At 52.5% G+C, this 14226-nt stretch overlaps 10 protein-coding genes across 10 annotated transcripts; 3 read left to right on the top strand and 7 right to left on the bottom strand.

The window, feature by feature from the left end:
• Positions 1 to 354: 354 nt before the first annotated feature.
• Positions 355 to 1094, top strand: An02g11220 (hypothetical protein; the record flags this gene model as incomplete). The annotated part of the gene is made up of 2 exons (XM_059746616.1): positions 355 to 571; positions 616 to 1094. The coding sequence occupies 2 exons, from the start codon at positions 355 to 357 to the stop codon at positions 1092 to 1094; spliced, it is 696 nt and encodes a 231-aa protein (XP_059603499.1).
• An 81-nt stretch (positions 1095 to 1175) lies between these two features.
• An02g11210 (uncharacterized protein) lies at positions 1176 to 1917 on the bottom strand (the record flags this gene model as incomplete). The annotated part of the gene is made up of 3 exons (XM_001400213.1): positions 1176 to 1343; positions 1394 to 1783; positions 1849 to 1917. The coding sequence occupies 3 exons, from the start codon at positions 1915 to 1917 to the stop codon at positions 1176 to 1178; spliced, it is 627 nt and encodes a 208-aa protein (XP_001400250.1).
• A 74-nt stretch (positions 1918 to 1991) lies between these two features.
• Positions 1992 to 3040, top strand: An02g11200 (uncharacterized protein; the record flags this gene model as incomplete). Its single annotated transcript, XM_001400212.3, is given in 3 exon segments — positions 1992 to 2573; positions 2694 to 2861; positions 2912 to 3040. Coding segments are annotated over 3 exon segments (879 nt in total).
• Positions 3041 to 3281: 241 nt separating this feature from the next.
• Positions 3282 to 3786, bottom strand: An02g11190 (uncharacterized protein; the record flags this gene model as incomplete). The annotated part of the gene is made up of 2 exons (XM_001400211.1): positions 3282 to 3440; positions 3511 to 3786. 2 exons carry the CDS (start codon positions 3784 to 3786, stop codon positions 3282 to 3284), a joined length of 435 nt encoding a protein of 144 aa, XP_001400248.1.
• Positions 3787 to 4201: 415 nt separating this feature from the next.
• An02g11180 (uncharacterized protein) lies at positions 4202 to 5195 on the bottom strand (the record flags this gene model as incomplete). Its single annotated transcript, XM_001400210.3, has 3 exons — positions 4202 to 4312; positions 4363 to 4690; positions 4753 to 5195. The coding sequence occupies 3 exons, from the start codon at positions 5193 to 5195 to the stop codon at positions 4202 to 4204; spliced, it is 882 nt and encodes a 293-aa protein (XP_001400247.1).
• Positions 5196 to 5729: 534 nt separating this feature from the next.
• On the bottom strand, positions 5730 to 6481 carry An02g11170 (uncharacterized protein; the record flags this gene model as incomplete). Its single annotated transcript, XM_001400209.1, has 3 exons — positions 5730 to 5844; positions 5901 to 6153; positions 6226 to 6481. The coding sequence occupies 3 exons, from the start codon at positions 6479 to 6481 to the stop codon at positions 5730 to 5732; spliced, it is 624 nt and encodes a 207-aa protein (XP_001400246.1).
• Positions 6482 to 7526: 1045 nt separating this feature from the next.
• An02g11160 (uncharacterized protein) lies at positions 7527 to 9210 on the top strand (the record flags this gene model as incomplete). The annotated part of the gene is made up of 2 exons (XM_001400208.3): positions 7527 to 7831; positions 7884 to 9210. 2 exons carry the CDS (start codon positions 7527 to 7529, stop codon positions 9208 to 9210), a joined length of 1632 nt encoding a protein of 543 aa, XP_001400245.1.
• Positions 9211 to 9324: 114 nt separating this feature from the next.
• Positions 9325 to 11069, bottom strand: aglB (alpha-galactosidase aglB-Aspergillus niger; the record flags this gene model as incomplete). The annotated part of the gene is made up of 7 exons (XM_001400207.3): positions 9325 to 9735; positions 9826 to 10010; positions 10098 to 10400; positions 10459 to 10548; positions 10614 to 10754; positions 10806 to 10938; positions 11001 to 11069. The coding sequence occupies 7 exons, from the start codon at positions 11067 to 11069 to the stop codon at positions 9325 to 9327; spliced, it is 1332 nt and encodes a 443-aa protein (XP_001400244.1).
• Positions 11070 to 11805: 736 nt separating this feature from the next.
• Positions 11806 to 12843, bottom strand: An02g11140 (uncharacterized protein; the record flags this gene model as incomplete). The annotated part of the gene is made up of 2 exons (XM_001400206.1): positions 11806 to 12396; positions 12454 to 12843. The coding sequence occupies 2 exons, from the start codon at positions 12841 to 12843 to the stop codon at positions 11806 to 11808; spliced, it is 981 nt and encodes a 326-aa protein (XP_001400243.1).
• A 737-nt stretch (positions 12844 to 13580) lies between these two features.
• On the bottom strand, positions 13581 to 14222 carry An02g11130 (uncharacterized protein; the record flags this gene model as incomplete). The annotated part of the gene is made up of 2 exons (XM_059746614.1): positions 13581 to 13700; positions 13749 to 14222. Coding segments are annotated over 2 exons (594 nt in total), but the record flags the coding sequence as incomplete, so codon positions are not given.
• Between the last annotated feature and the right edge of the window lie 4 nt (positions 14223 to 14226).

The following is a 14226-nucleotide window of genomic DNA, read 5'->3' as shown; positions in this document are numbered from 1 at the left end:
GGATGTAAGCTGTATTGTTTGTCTTAATGATATTATCATGCTGGATTGATTAGTCGTCGTCTGGAACATCTGCTGGTGACTGCCTAGGGAGGTATAGCTGGTTCTCGGCGTTCAGTCCCACGCTCGCATCATGGTCAATTTCACTGAGGCGGAATTCTCCTTCACCTCTACTCACTGCACGGCAGGGTTCCATTGACTGAACATCTGGTTTTAGAGGTCGACTACAGAACTTTACAAGATAGTGCATCATATGCGAAGGTATGTATGAATGTGTTGCATTGAATCTCTGGATGAATTCTGACAAGTAATGACTAGATCAGGCACTATAGCCCGTATCTAGAATACGCTTAAAGAATGTGCTTCTGGCTCGATGAAATGGAATACTGGGTGGAAGTTGACGAGCGAGGTCCTATGCTATGCCACAGGCGAGAGCAACGAGGAGATAGCTCATCGCTTCCTCCCAACGTCTACCAGCAAGGATATCGGCCAATCCACTGCGATAGACAGTATAATACCACCCTTCAGACCCGTCGTCAGAAGTATAACACTGGGGACAATCCACGGAAACGCGGTATGTAATGTAGGTACTAAAAGTGCTCGGGCTGATCGAAGCAGTTTACCTGTTTCCCAAGACTGAGCTATTGGAGCTGGGCAAGGAGGCCTGGCTCGAGCGCCGCAGAAAACACGAGCAGCTCCAAGAATCTTGCAGACAGCTCATGAAACGCCAAGAAAGAGATGAAGAGTATCGTCAAGCTCAATGTCAGCCAGGGGAGACTACCCAACAGCATAACATGTCCTTATACAATCACACAGACGACCAACCTGCTGTCCGTAGGTCAGCAACGCACTCTGCCAGATACCTGTACGGCCCTACTGCTGACAGAGTCGAACCAAGAACGAATGCAGTCATCGACTATGATAGATCAAAAGACAAGTATCCTGGCAGAAGTCAATGGTATGGCACAGCGCCTAAGAGTGGTACCGATGCCCACCCGTCTTCATATTCACCCGTGATGGGCTACCACGACCGAAGATATGAGGCCTACCAGACTCATAATTATGCTCAAGCGAGGGATAACGGGGCTTATTGGTAAGGCAATGTCGAATCTCATCTTCTGGCGAGCAAGACCCGGAACAATACTTGTCTCCAGATATGTCGGTTGTCCAAGTGTACTTTATTTATGTTTGCGCTTCTTCTGTTTTTTATCGTCGCCCATCGTCGCATGTCTTCCACCGGAGATGCTTGTAAGTTGCGACAATTTGACGCGATGTGGCTTGTTGCTTTCTTTCTTTATCATTGCATCAACATCGTCATCGTCGGACTCGGCTTCGGTTTCGCCAGTCTGAGAAATGTCAGAAAAATGGTTAAAGTGTATCATGTGAGAATACGAACCGCAGTCTTCTTCTTTCGTTTGAAGTTTCCGTATGCTTGTCGGCCACCGACCGCTATGTCATCGTCGTCCGCATCCAGCGAGCCATCCGCGACAATGAACGGCGGCGGCGCATACTGAGCAACTGGCTCCGCCACACCATAGTCGAGCACCCATTCTGTGTCACCCGAGTCTTGAGCCTGACGTGCAAGGGCTTCTTTCCGTTTCTCCTCCTCCTCAGCAAGGGCAGCCGAAATCGCCTCGAGATCCGACTTGGGGGTGCCGACGGGGCTTTCGGCTGGGCCGGTAGACAGTCTCTGTCGTTTCGGGGGAGTGGAAACCTTGGAGTCGTCGGTGGATGCGGGCTGAGATGTTTCACGGGCAGCATTTGTGGCAGCAGCGCGTTGCATAAACTACGACATTAGTATATTATTCTTGAAACGGAAAAAGAAAATTAATTGTGATGTTGCAGACATACCTTCATGGTCAGCAGCCGCGAAGACATGGTCTTCTCTGGCTTGGAGCCAGAGCTAGGAGAGCCCCGCATGATGGATGCGTAGAAGAGGCAAATGTAAAACAAAAAAACCGTCAAAAACAAGCAAAAGTCGAGGCCATACAGAAATGAAGAACGACAGCCAGCAGAATCGCCGTGATTGCAAAGCCGAAATTCCCAGGCGGCAGAATCCCACCGCATCAGCCGAAGGAGAGCCGCCGATTGGCCGGCCGCTCAAGCGTAGCAGCTGCCGCAAACTGGAAACCTCATCCAATCTCTCTCCAACCCGAGTCCTCTCGTCCTCACCTCCGCTCCATCCGCCAGCTACTCTCGCGTCCCCTTCCGGACCTCAATTGCCCAGCATGTTGCCCTGCTTCCGCAGCCGGGTCGCGACCCTCTCTTCCACCTTCACCCCCCGATTCGCCGCCCGGGCCAGCTACTCGACCACCGTCCCTCGCCTCTCCGAGAACTTCATCCCTGCCAACGACCCGACCCCGCCTACCGCTAAGCCGAATGTCTCTGGCACCAATGCTACTCCCGTTGACGCCATGGGCGGCTGGGATGCTCCCCTGAGGGAGGAACCCGAGGCGGGCGAGCGCCTCCGTCACCTCCAGGCTCCCAACCGGGCTACTACCTGGGCTGCCAGCCAGCAGCCCAAGGAGAAGGCCATGGTTGGTCCTCGCTTCGAGCAGACGATAATGGAGATGCAGGTGCGTTGCCAATAACCTCCCCGTTCAGTTCCGGGTCAATTGGTTGTGTGGAACCGGCAATACCTTGATCACGGCAACATCGATACATAAGACACGATCTTTTACGCTGACATCTCCTAGCCCCAACCCTTGGCTGCCATTGAGCTCATCCACAGACAGCCCGTCCGCTGGACGAAAAAGCGCGTCGTCAGCTGTGACGGCGGTGGCGGTCCCCTGGGCCACCCCAAGGTCTTCATCAACACCGACAAGCCCGAGATTGCTACCTGCGGCTACTGCGGTCTTCCCTTCGTATGTTTGCCATGGCACTGTTGTGCATGATACGTGCTAATAATGTATAGGCCCACGAGCAACACCGTGCCTACCTCAAGTCCCTCCCCGCCACCAGCTACCCTCTCGAGCCTACCGGTGACGCCGCCGAGGTGAACGAGAGCCAGCGCGTGACCGAGGGCGGATTCGAGCAGCGGTAAAGATTGATTTTATAGGCGTTGACGATGTTTTGTTTTTATCCTTTAGCCATACGGCTGTTGTACAGATGTACCAGGTCAATGAAGTCGTTAGATCGAATGTTTCATATTCTAGGATATATTGTGATATATCCACACGTACGCCATCCTCTACACCACTCAGACACATATACTCTACACAATCGCATCACAATCACAACCGCACTCCCTCACCACCACCACCTCTACCACCACAAGCATTAAGTCAAGCCTTCTCACCTTGAATCGTAGCAACCACCTTCCGGGAGTGTCTCATGGCCCTGAACTCCAAGTACCAAATACCCTGCCACGTACCCGTAGCCAAGCGTCCATTGGAGATGGGAATCGTAACCGAAGCGCCAATCAACGCTGACTTGATATGAGCCTGCCAACACCATCAGTATCCCTCTCCCAGCTTATAGTTGGAAAAATAAATGAGAGTCAGGTAAACGCACCGGCATGTCATCCTCCCCCTCAGCCGAATGTCTATACAGGTTCCCCTTCTTATCATAAGGAGCGATGCGATCCAGCGCATCACTCATATCGGCGCGCACATCGTCATCCCAGTTCTCGTTCAGGGAGAGCGCGCAGCTGGTGTGTTGCACGAAGAGGTTCAGCATGCCGACCTTGTAGTTCTTGATCTCGGGGAGTTGCTCGAGGACGTGGTCGGTGATGAGGTAGCTGCCGCGCGAGCGGGCAGGCAGAGTGAAGGATTTTTGGTACCAGGACATTGTGTTGGGACTGGTTTGCTGGGTTTGGGGGCTGTTTGTTAGCTTTCTCTGTGTGTGTGATTTTGAGGTCTGGTGTGGTTGCGGGGTTGGTGGTGGGTGGGGTTATTTGGGTGTTCGGTGAGAGGGAGAGTAGTGGATGGGGGAGGGTTGGTCTAAGTGGTATGTATCATATTGGAAACGACTTACAGTTATTTTGTGGGAAGAGGAAGGAATTGTTGATGAAGTTGTTGTGATGTTGTTGAAGTGAGGGATTGAATTTCTGGTGGGGAACCGCATCGACGTCATTTTCAGGTTCCCGATGCGATGTTGATTATTTATCGCTGCAACACTACAGGCTCATTATAGCACATCCATCTATTTCATCGATTGGCTTGTCTACGCTATATGTCTAGCATTTAGATTGTACACCATATCGTTACGGCACAGAGCATACACTCTCCTGCACATATGGCGGGTTACTCGTCGCTGATCCCCAATCCGTACTGTTGAAGGCTTTTCCAGCTGCGGTCGAGTTATCCGATCGGATCTCGCTGGGCGTTAGCTACTATACATCACAATGGGGACGCTAATACGTACATAGTACTTCGGGTCGACAAAGTGCCACCAGTCGTTGCTGCGAAACGCATTATCGAGTGACTGGCTCAGCGGATCGAGCCAGGTAGTATCTATGGTATCGAAATGTGCATGCTTCGACCACGACACATACACCTTTGGGTGGTCATTGTTCTTGACTCCATCGGGCTTTCGAGCATCTCCGGCGTTGATTTGCTCTGTGGTCAGAGTGCTATGAATGCTGCTCCAGGCGAGATTATGGTAGCCACTATGGGCTGAAAGGAGTGCACGAGAGGGCTGCCAGGTGTTGTTCGCATTTCTTGAATGGATGATGATGACTCGTTCCCAGTCACTGGTCGAGCGCATCAGTCTGTCTGTTCAAAGATGTTGATTTGGTTTACGCGGTGATCTTACTAGTCATGGCCCGTGTCAATCAGGTCCAGCACCTCGGCTCCGTCCTTCTCATAGAACAGGTTGTACACCACCCGAACTTCGGTCTCATTGCACTGCTTAAACGTGTAGTAGATGGGGAATGCGGGTCCGGGGTTCCCTGTCGCTATTCCAGGTTTGCGACACCCACAGCCCACGTCTGGATACTCGCACTGCGGTGCGGCGGGTGTTTTGTGAGCCGCGTCGTATATGTCCGACGAGTTGGGTGAGCCTCCGAAAGCCCAGGTCGGATAACAAGGAGGCTGATCCACTGCCTGGCCAAAGAACCAGAGAGGCGCATACCGGGTAGCGAGCTCTACAGCGCCTTGGCTGAGGAAGTTGGTCATTTCATCGTTGGATATCGGTGTGACGGCTGCCGCCGGTGCGGCAAGAAGAGCCACCACGATGTATTTGCTTTTTAGCCACATTGCGCACTTCTTTTCCGGCAAACAGGCTTACTGTGGAGATCATCTATAAAGGCACCGCGGCATATTATATTCTATTTTTGCGAGGCCACCTGCCACGGCTGGCTGGCTGAATCCCCCTGTACTCCAGGTCTCGCGGATGAACCTGGTGCCGACTTGACAACCCGGAGTGACCGATTGTCAGGGATATGCACTGGATTAAATTAGAAGTTGTCAGCTGCTGGCCAGTCCGAAGGCATAGCTGCACCTCGTGGTCGCTGCAGCTGGATGGTTGCCAGTTTCCCGGCTCTCACATGCTCAGTGATGACTGCTTGGTGTTCTCTAGCCCTGTCGATCACCCTGGTTTAGAGCCAGACGGGGACTTAGGAACACATTCTTAATATAGTCGATTTTATTGGCCCGATGGTAGTATCATCTGCCCGGTGACTTATGGTAAGGCTGAACCTAAATCATTGCTCGTACTTCGTGACAGCTAAAAATACAAAACCGCGTGTATATCTACAACCGGCTCCGGGAACTACGATGTATTCCATCCAGTCATTCCTTCTTCCGGCCTTCATCATCCAAAAGATCGCTTTGCTCATCAATTCCCGACCACTTGGGCTTCCCATCTGGAATATCCAGGACTCGCTTGCCGTAGAAAATATGGCAACTACACGACTTCATAAGCATCATGCAATCTCTGTCGGCACTCCACGGGCTACTTACTCTATTTCAAAAGCTTCGCGCCAGTGCTGCCGATGTTCATCATGATCAGCACTCTCAATGGCCTGCGGAAACATCAAGCAGACATTCCGTCCCTCATCCATGATAGGAGTCCGACAGAAGGAACAATACACCTTAGTGGGAAGCTTATACTCCTGGGTACCATTCGTGGAGGAATAGAACGACAAGCCTTCAGCCCCCTTCGTAAAAGTGAGATCCGATTTTTGAAAGATGGCCGCCCATTGGAACGGCGCGCCTACACAGTCAGCATGTTTCAACCCCCTGGTAGACTACCTCGTAAGTAACCAACACGGCACGGCAGACATACCATGCGTCACTTGACAGCCCCGACAGTGGCAGAATTTAGCCTTCAATGGTCGGTCCCGGCTTAATTGATAAGTCACCTGGCCGCACTGGCATTTCCCACGCCATTTGACAGGCCCGAATTCCTCAGGGGAGCGAATGCTGTAGGGAGGACGCTTTTTCCAGTCGTCTTCGTCGGATTTGGAATGGTTGTTCTGAGATGGATAGGTAGCGCCCACATCGGGGAAAGGATCGCCTCCGTATTGAGACTTGTTTGCCATTTTAGCTGCCGTGGGCTGGAAATGAATGAAGCTAATGCGGTTGACGAGGGAGGGTGGCGTTCGGAGTGGCAGGGGTCTGGTGTGGCAGAGGAAGAGTCTGAGTTGCATAACCAGTGGAAACTATACACATTAGAGATGGTCTAACCTGGCAGTGTACCAGGTGAATCGGTTTGGTTGCTGCATGATGTCTATTTATTCTCCTGAGGGCTGGTTGTTGGACATGATGTCATGGCGATGTAGTTGACGGGCCCTGTTTCGTGGGTGGCCAGAAGACGGCGATGGATCAGAGACTGTTCTGGATAAGCTTAATTTGAATTATGATGCACTTCTCCGTTAACATTGTGTGGCAGTGGTACTATTAGTTGTGATCGTCTATAGAGTATAGACAGTTGATGAAGGAGGATTGCTGAAGACCCCATCGGGTTAGTGGCAACTCTTTGGGGTCACGCGTCGAGGACCGCGCGAGAATCGCCTTTCCAATATGAGTTTTGAGTCTAAGTCTAGGTCTGAGTCTACACTGAACTGAAAGACACTCCAACCCTTTCCAACCATGATGTGGTTCACTTCAGCCCTGCTGCAGCCACTGGCGTCGGTAGTTGAACGGGGTTCAATTTCCGCCGAGACCCTCTGGGGCAATCTGCCAACCACCAGGCAGTCCCTGAGGCAAACATGAAACACCCGCCTGCCCCCCCTATCTGGACCAACTGGGGGACATGTCTCCCCTCATCTCGCTTGCTGGTGTGATGAGACCTGCGCCAATTGCCAATCAAGCGTTTCAAAACGGTGCTCGGCCTCGGCTTTGACCAGCGACGCGCTGGAATGGGGAACGAACTGCGGGTTCATGCAGCGACTTCACATCACACAGCTTTCCCGACACCAATCACCACCGCGCTGTTGATTATTCACTCGCCTTTGCATCCTTCCCACGCTGCCTTCTCCTGGCCCCTAACGGTCTCTTTGTTCCACCGCTTTATCCTCCTTTAAGTTCGCTCCTCGTTCCCTCCAGTCCGTTGCAACCGTCCATGCCGCTTGTCTGCTCACCACCATGGGTTTACTGAGCCGGCTTCGCAGGCGGTCCAAGAGCCATAGCCGCGCGGGGAATGTGGCCACCTCCTACGACCACCTCTGCGTTGACTCCCACCACACCTCCGGCCTCGACATCACGAAGAGGCTTCCCCGACCGCTACTGGCGCGCATCTTCACCTATGTATGTCCGCACACCATCGATTCGAGCTATGACACCTCAGAGGAATCGATGACAGAGGATGGCTGCATGCTCTGTGATATGCGCGACCTGGCACATTGTGCTGTGGTCTGTAAACGGTGGTACTTAGAGGCTCGGGCTTTGCTGTGAGTTTCTTTTGTTCATAATTCCTCTTTCCCTGCTGATCGATGACCCTAGATACGCTCACGTCCGCATCGACGCCGTCCACTACTGCGAGCTCGAGGTCCAACTTGCCGCCAAACGAAAACGCCATTCCTTCTTCGACCGCAACGGCGAAGCTATCGATGCCCCACAAGTACGATTGCAGTTGTTCATGCAGACTGTCCGAGATTCGCGAGACCTGGGGCGCATGGTGCTCTCCCTACGGATGCCATTCATGACACGCGAGGCCAGCAAGGCGGAGATTGCGCGCACCATCTCCGTGACGCCCAACATACGCTACGTTGACCTGCCGGCGGGAATATACAGCGACGACGCGTCGTGTCTGGCCTTGAAGCAGGAGCTTATCGGACGGTGTCCGGATTTGCGTCGCATGACCTACCGACACGGCGCGGAGGGTAGCTTCTCGCAGCTGCCAGAAGCCCGTCTTTGGCAGAATCTGGAGGTGCTGGAACTCTCTCGATTGCACATTGAGCCGCGGCTTCTTCGCATGGGGCTGGGCTCGTTTCCCAAGCTTCGCGATCTGACCCTCGACGACCTGCCGTGGCTGGACGACTCGGCATTTGACCTCTCCGACACCCTGCCTCCTTTCCCAGCCGTCCAGCGGCTGACCCTTCGCGATACCCCGAACGTCACAGCAAGCGGGCTTGCCGGCGTTCTCTCCCTGCCTTTGAACCGTAAGGTGCTACAGTATTTGACACTGTCTGCGACAGGAGTGCTCTCATCCACTCTGCACCAGATCCTATCCGCTGCGCCGCAGCTACACGCCCTGTCAGTCATTCAGGACGTGACGCGGTCCTTCCCGGCCGACCGGGTGCCGCCGCTGTCCTCCCGGTCGCTGCAACTCCTACACTTCGAAATCACCTCGCCGGCGGGGTCGTACGGTCTGCCGCCAGTAGCAGCGTCCTACTACACGTACCTGATCTCTTCGCTCATGTCGAACTGCCTGCCAGGACTGCGTGACCTGTACGTCCGCGACGCCAGCTTCCCAGAGACACTGCTGCTGGCACCACCACCGCGACTATTCGGCGGTGGCGAGAGCGGACCGCAGTTCTTCAGCGGAGGAATCTCACAGCCGCTGAACGTGTACAGCAAGGGGTTAGACGAGCTAGAATGGAACTTTACGCCGTACGAGCCGCCTTCAACACGAGGGCGGCGCGATAGCACAACACGACCGGTGAGCTTCCACGACGCGCAGCTCAGCCGGTCGTGGGGCGGAGACGCACGCAAGAGCGTGCTAGTGGGCAATGGGTTTGGAGGGTTCCTGGCAGTGCCAGTGGACGACGGACGACCGAAGAGCAGCGGGGGATGGCGACGAGAGAGCCGACAAGATTTGTGGAGGTAGCAGCATAGCGATTGGAGCAATATAATGATAATGACATTCATACCTTCATTTCCATTGCTAGTAACTACTACCATCCCAACCTCAATACCAGAAAGAAGAGAAAAAGTCTTTTTCCTAACATTGCCCTCCCACCACCAAAACCGCGACATCATGCGCCTGCAACTTAACCTCATACTTATCCTTGACACACCCCAGGTCCTTGCCCGTCCACGCATCCGTCACCTTAAACCCCTTCTTCTCCTTCGAATTCTTCTTCGTACCTCTGTCCTTCAACTCAGGCACCTCCTCCCAAACCGCCGAGCGAGTCTTGACCTCCCCCTCCGAATTCAACATCAACACAAACACCTCCCCAGAAGAAGTCGGCCCAGACCAATACTCCGCCGGATGCTCCGGATCAAACGTCCAATCGGGATTATATCCCCATTTATACGGGTACGCAGGACGACCGATCACAGCGTCTTGGTGGAAGGTGAGCAGGGGTTTGTTGGAGAGGATAGTGAGGTGGGAGGTATCGATTGAATCCAACTACATCCCCCATTGATATTAGCACGTCGTCATTGCAGGAAAGGGGGGAATAGTTATAAGGTGGGGGAGGGATAAGGGAAGAGGACATACAGGCGTCCCAATAATCAACGGCGCCTTCATCATCGCCCAAAGGGCAAAATGCGCTCTATTCTCGGGAAGTGTCAGATTCCCATTGCCCACTTCCAGCATGTCTGGGTCCGGATAGCCCCAGAAGTTGGCGTAGTTCATGAGGAAGCTGTTTTCGTTGGCGATTTCGGCGATGCGGGACCAGGTTGCTGTATTGATGTACTTTTTATTAGTATCATCCTCAAGATACTTTTTTCATGGGATCTTTGTGGTTGAAGGGGACATAGGGAGCATACCCGTGATATCCCCTGACATGCGCCAACTATTTCCCGTTGCATTTCCCCAGGCATTAACATCCGCCTGGCCCCAGTCACATAGCGAGTACAGGATCGTCCTGTTCACACTGAGCAGGGCATCGCGCATGCGCTGGTACCGCTTCGCCGTGGTGGAGGTGGCCCAGTCGTACCCCTGGGGTGCGGCGTCCGTGAGGTTCACGCAGGTGCCGTTGGGGTAGTTGGAGCCGTCGGTGCTGTCGGGGACGCAGTAGGTGTATTGGTCTGTGAGGTTGGTGGGGACGCCGCAGTTGTCGTATTTTAGGTCTATACTTTCGTTAGCACGCTTGGGTTAGAGGGTATTGGGGACTTGTGGGAGGCATACAGTCAATCCCCCATTCGGCAAAGGATTGCGCGTCGATTTCTTCGTAGCCTAGACTGGCGGGGTAGCCGGCGCAGGTGGTGAGGCCGGCGCCTTCATATTACTTTGGTTAGTGTGCTGATTGCTTAGGGGTGGGGGATGTTGGGGTAGGTACTGACTGCTGTAGATTCCCAGCTTCAATCCCAAAGCGTGCACCTGGTCTGCGACGCCGGAGATGCCATTGGGGAATTTGTCTGGGTCGGGGATGATGCGTTTGGTGGTGGTGTTGCGGCCGGATTTGACGGACCAGCAGTCGTCGACTATTCCAATTAGCAATGTGGTTTGATTGTTGTGAAAGAGAGAAGGCATACTGTTGATATACTCATATCCCAGGTCCTTCAACCCCAGATTGACCACCTCGTTGGCGGCAGTCACGATTTTGTCGGCATCAATGTCGCAGCTGTATGCGTTCCAAGAGTTCCAGCCAAGGGCAGGAGTGCGGCCCTACAATCAACGATCTTCTTGTTAGTCGAGAGATTGAATTTGGAGGAATGCAGGCAACATACCACGCCATCGGGTCGAACCAGGGCTGCGGCCGGCACTAACAGTGCGGACGAGGTGAGAAGCCACCGCATCTTTTCTCAAGTGCTTTCAATGGATATTTAGACAGATGAGCAGTGACGGTGAACGAAAAGAGTGAGGAGAACATGACCTATATAGCTGAGCTGCTCGTGCGGGGAACCAGCAATAATACACCTGCAGGTCCGGGTAAGATCTGCAGGCGAGGCCAATAGTGCCGGGACTTGGGTCTATCCGAACTAGGCTATTAGGGAGAAATGCAGGCATGGCAGGATATTGATGTGGCACTGTCAATTGCACGTTAGCGGACTTGATGTTCCGTGTTGCATCGGGAATAGCGTTGCTGCAGGTTGATGCAAGTTATATTGGCTGTAGTGGTGATGTTTGACTGAACTTACGTGGAACTGCGGGGTTGAGAGACAATTACCACAATCATTTGGTAACTAGATGGGTAATAGTAGGCGTACTTTGTCGTTATTTAGTCGAGAGAAACTACTATCATATACTGTCTCTTGATATGTTTTTGGAAGTATACTGCGATTGAGGTTGAACCATCTTCGGGTCATTGCCACGCACATTAAGCGACTTTCCCCCGAAAGCTTCATAATGCTTGATCGTACGATGACGCACTGAAACAGGCAAAGATGGACATGGCAGCTACTCAAGTACATACATTAACCGGTGACTTATTCGGGCTAGCCACTATCACCAATATAGCCTGCAGAAAGTAAAGCCTGCTCTAGAACAGACATCGCAGCCATACAATGTACCACATGTCTCCATACCCAACCATCAAACCTCATACTCTCCCCCAAACAAACCCCTCAAATACCACTCAAAAGTCCTCCCCTCCATCTCAAACTCCCCATTATGCACCTCCCCCGGTGGTCTCCAAAACCTCCCAGCCCCTTGCATCCCCTTGACCAGAATCCAGAAATCATCCGGAAACGCCCCTTTTCCTCTCACTTCCGCCGGCACCTTCTCCTTATCCTTCCATACATCATCCATCAGGCTCATTGGATACACTGTCTTGTTGACCTTCCGTCCGGAGTACTTCTCCAATAACCTCGCAATCTCATTATACGAGATATGGTCACTCACAAAGTTCAGCGTGCGGTTCTCCGATCGCTCCGGATGCTTTATCGTCTCGACGATAAAATCCCCTAGATCGTCGATGTGCGTAAAGTCAATAGTAGCATCCGCATCCCCGAGGATATGCAGCGTGTATTCAGATGCCTTGGGATTCGTCCATGGACACCAGGTCTCTTCGCGGGATTGGTTGTAAAAGTCGCCGCAGCCAATGAGGGTGTATGTCATAGAGCCCGATTTTATGGCGGGGTGGTGTAGACAGGCTTCGTTGGCGGCGGATTTGGTGGTCCACATCTGCAATCACATTATTAGTATCTGGTGCCTATATTGATACATCTAGTGTGGAATTACCGGATGAAGATACCCAACTTCATCTCCCGGCGGTCGATAGACATGATGCATGCCATATTCACTAGGGTAGAATCTCCTAACCCCTGTCTTTGCACCGGCATCTTGAAGTTTGGATTGTGCTTGCAGCGCTTTGCCGTTCAAGGCGCTGATGATGATCTCGACATTGGCGAGATACGGGACGAGGTCGTCTGCACTGCAGGATAGGAGGTCCACTGATTCTGTGGTCAGACGGCCTTGTTGCTCTGCTGTAAATTTCTTGTTTATAGAGCGGGCAGTGGATTCGGACTGCGGAGCAATTAGTTGCACGACTTGGTGGGAGGTCTTGGTGAGGAGGGCGCGGAGGATGGATTGGCCGATTTGGCCGGTTGAGCCGAGCAGGACGATTTTCATGCTGATGCTGAGGAAGTATAGAACAGGTCCAATGCTTCGATGTCTGACTCTATGATTGATTTGTCTCTGGTCTGCTGATGTTTATATATGGACCTGACGATTACGTCATGGGTAGGTATGCTCTCCAGTGGGTTCCGTATCTCTTGGAATTCTTCTTGCTGTGGAACTGGCCCAATAACATTTAAATTGATAATATGCACTTTGTTGTGAGTTTAAATTTTGGGGACTTGTTAATTGTGCGCGTTCTGGCTTGAGATGGTCGTGGTTTCTTGCCAACATAGTATGTGGAGGGCATCGAAACCCCCACAGACTAGAGACAGATTTAGTCGCAAATTACTACCCGATCACCCCGTCAGTACTACCTCAAGTAAAGCAGGCTCAGATCTTAGACTCTGGTCTTGCGAACATCAGTGTAGTGTATTATTCTGCTCATCCCGGAAGCTTGCTCACAATGAACGGGCACAGAGTGAAGCTTAAAATAGCTTCCCATGGCCCCTTTAAGTTTCGGAAGCAGGGGAATACTCATGTAATTGTGCATGTGCTATATACAGTGCTCTCCAAAAAATCATAACCTTGCAAAGGGGTGTGCGTATATACAAGGAAGGGGCATGATTCCTGAACAGGAGTGGATAACAGACATAGTCCCGCAGATAGAAATACGAATCGTACGTTGCAAATATCGCACATGTAAGCAAACATTCACTCATCATCGGACCAACGCTGACACGTCACAGTCATCAGTTCAGTGCATACGGAGGCAGATCGGCCGGAGGAAAGCACCGATCAGTCGCATTAGGATCATTGCCCCACCACGATGGGAACGACAGATTGGGCAGGTTGATAATGAAGATGCAGACCTGTAGTCAGTTAGCACAGCACCACGAAAGCCATCAAAGACAACATACCAAAGTCATCAGCTGCGTTCCACAATCCAGACCAACACCTGTCAAATAGTTGTACTTTCTCCACCAGACAGGGAAATACCGAGGAAGGATGCCCATGAATAGAATGCAGGCCAAGAAAGACATGAAGAAGTTGGTAGTCGGGTACATCGGAAACAGCGTGCCCCCGTAGAACATCAACGTAGGGTTGAACCAATGCTCCAGGTTCCATCGGGGCTTCCACTTCTGCACAAGCCAGGTAGCAAAGACAGCCCCGGCACCCACGAGGAAAGAATAGTACACCCACGGGTAGCGTTCACCGAAGAACTCCTTAGGACCCAGGATGCCCCAGATGATGGAGTTAGAGTAGTACGTACGGGTTTGCACAGCGTCCCACGCCTCTGAGCTCCGCTGGCCAATCAAGTAAGGCCGTTCCCGGTCAACAATCAATTGCATGAAGCCATAATTGATGAATGGACCGAGCAGGGTGCCCCAGACCTGG

This window comes from Aspergillus niger (genome assembly GCF_000002855.4).
Source record: "Aspergillus niger supercontig An02".
Taxonomy (NCBI): domain Eukaryota; kingdom Fungi; phylum Ascomycota; class Eurotiomycetes; order Eurotiales; family Aspergillaceae; genus Aspergillus; species Aspergillus niger.
This window is presented reverse-complemented; position numbering and strand designations above follow the sequence as displayed.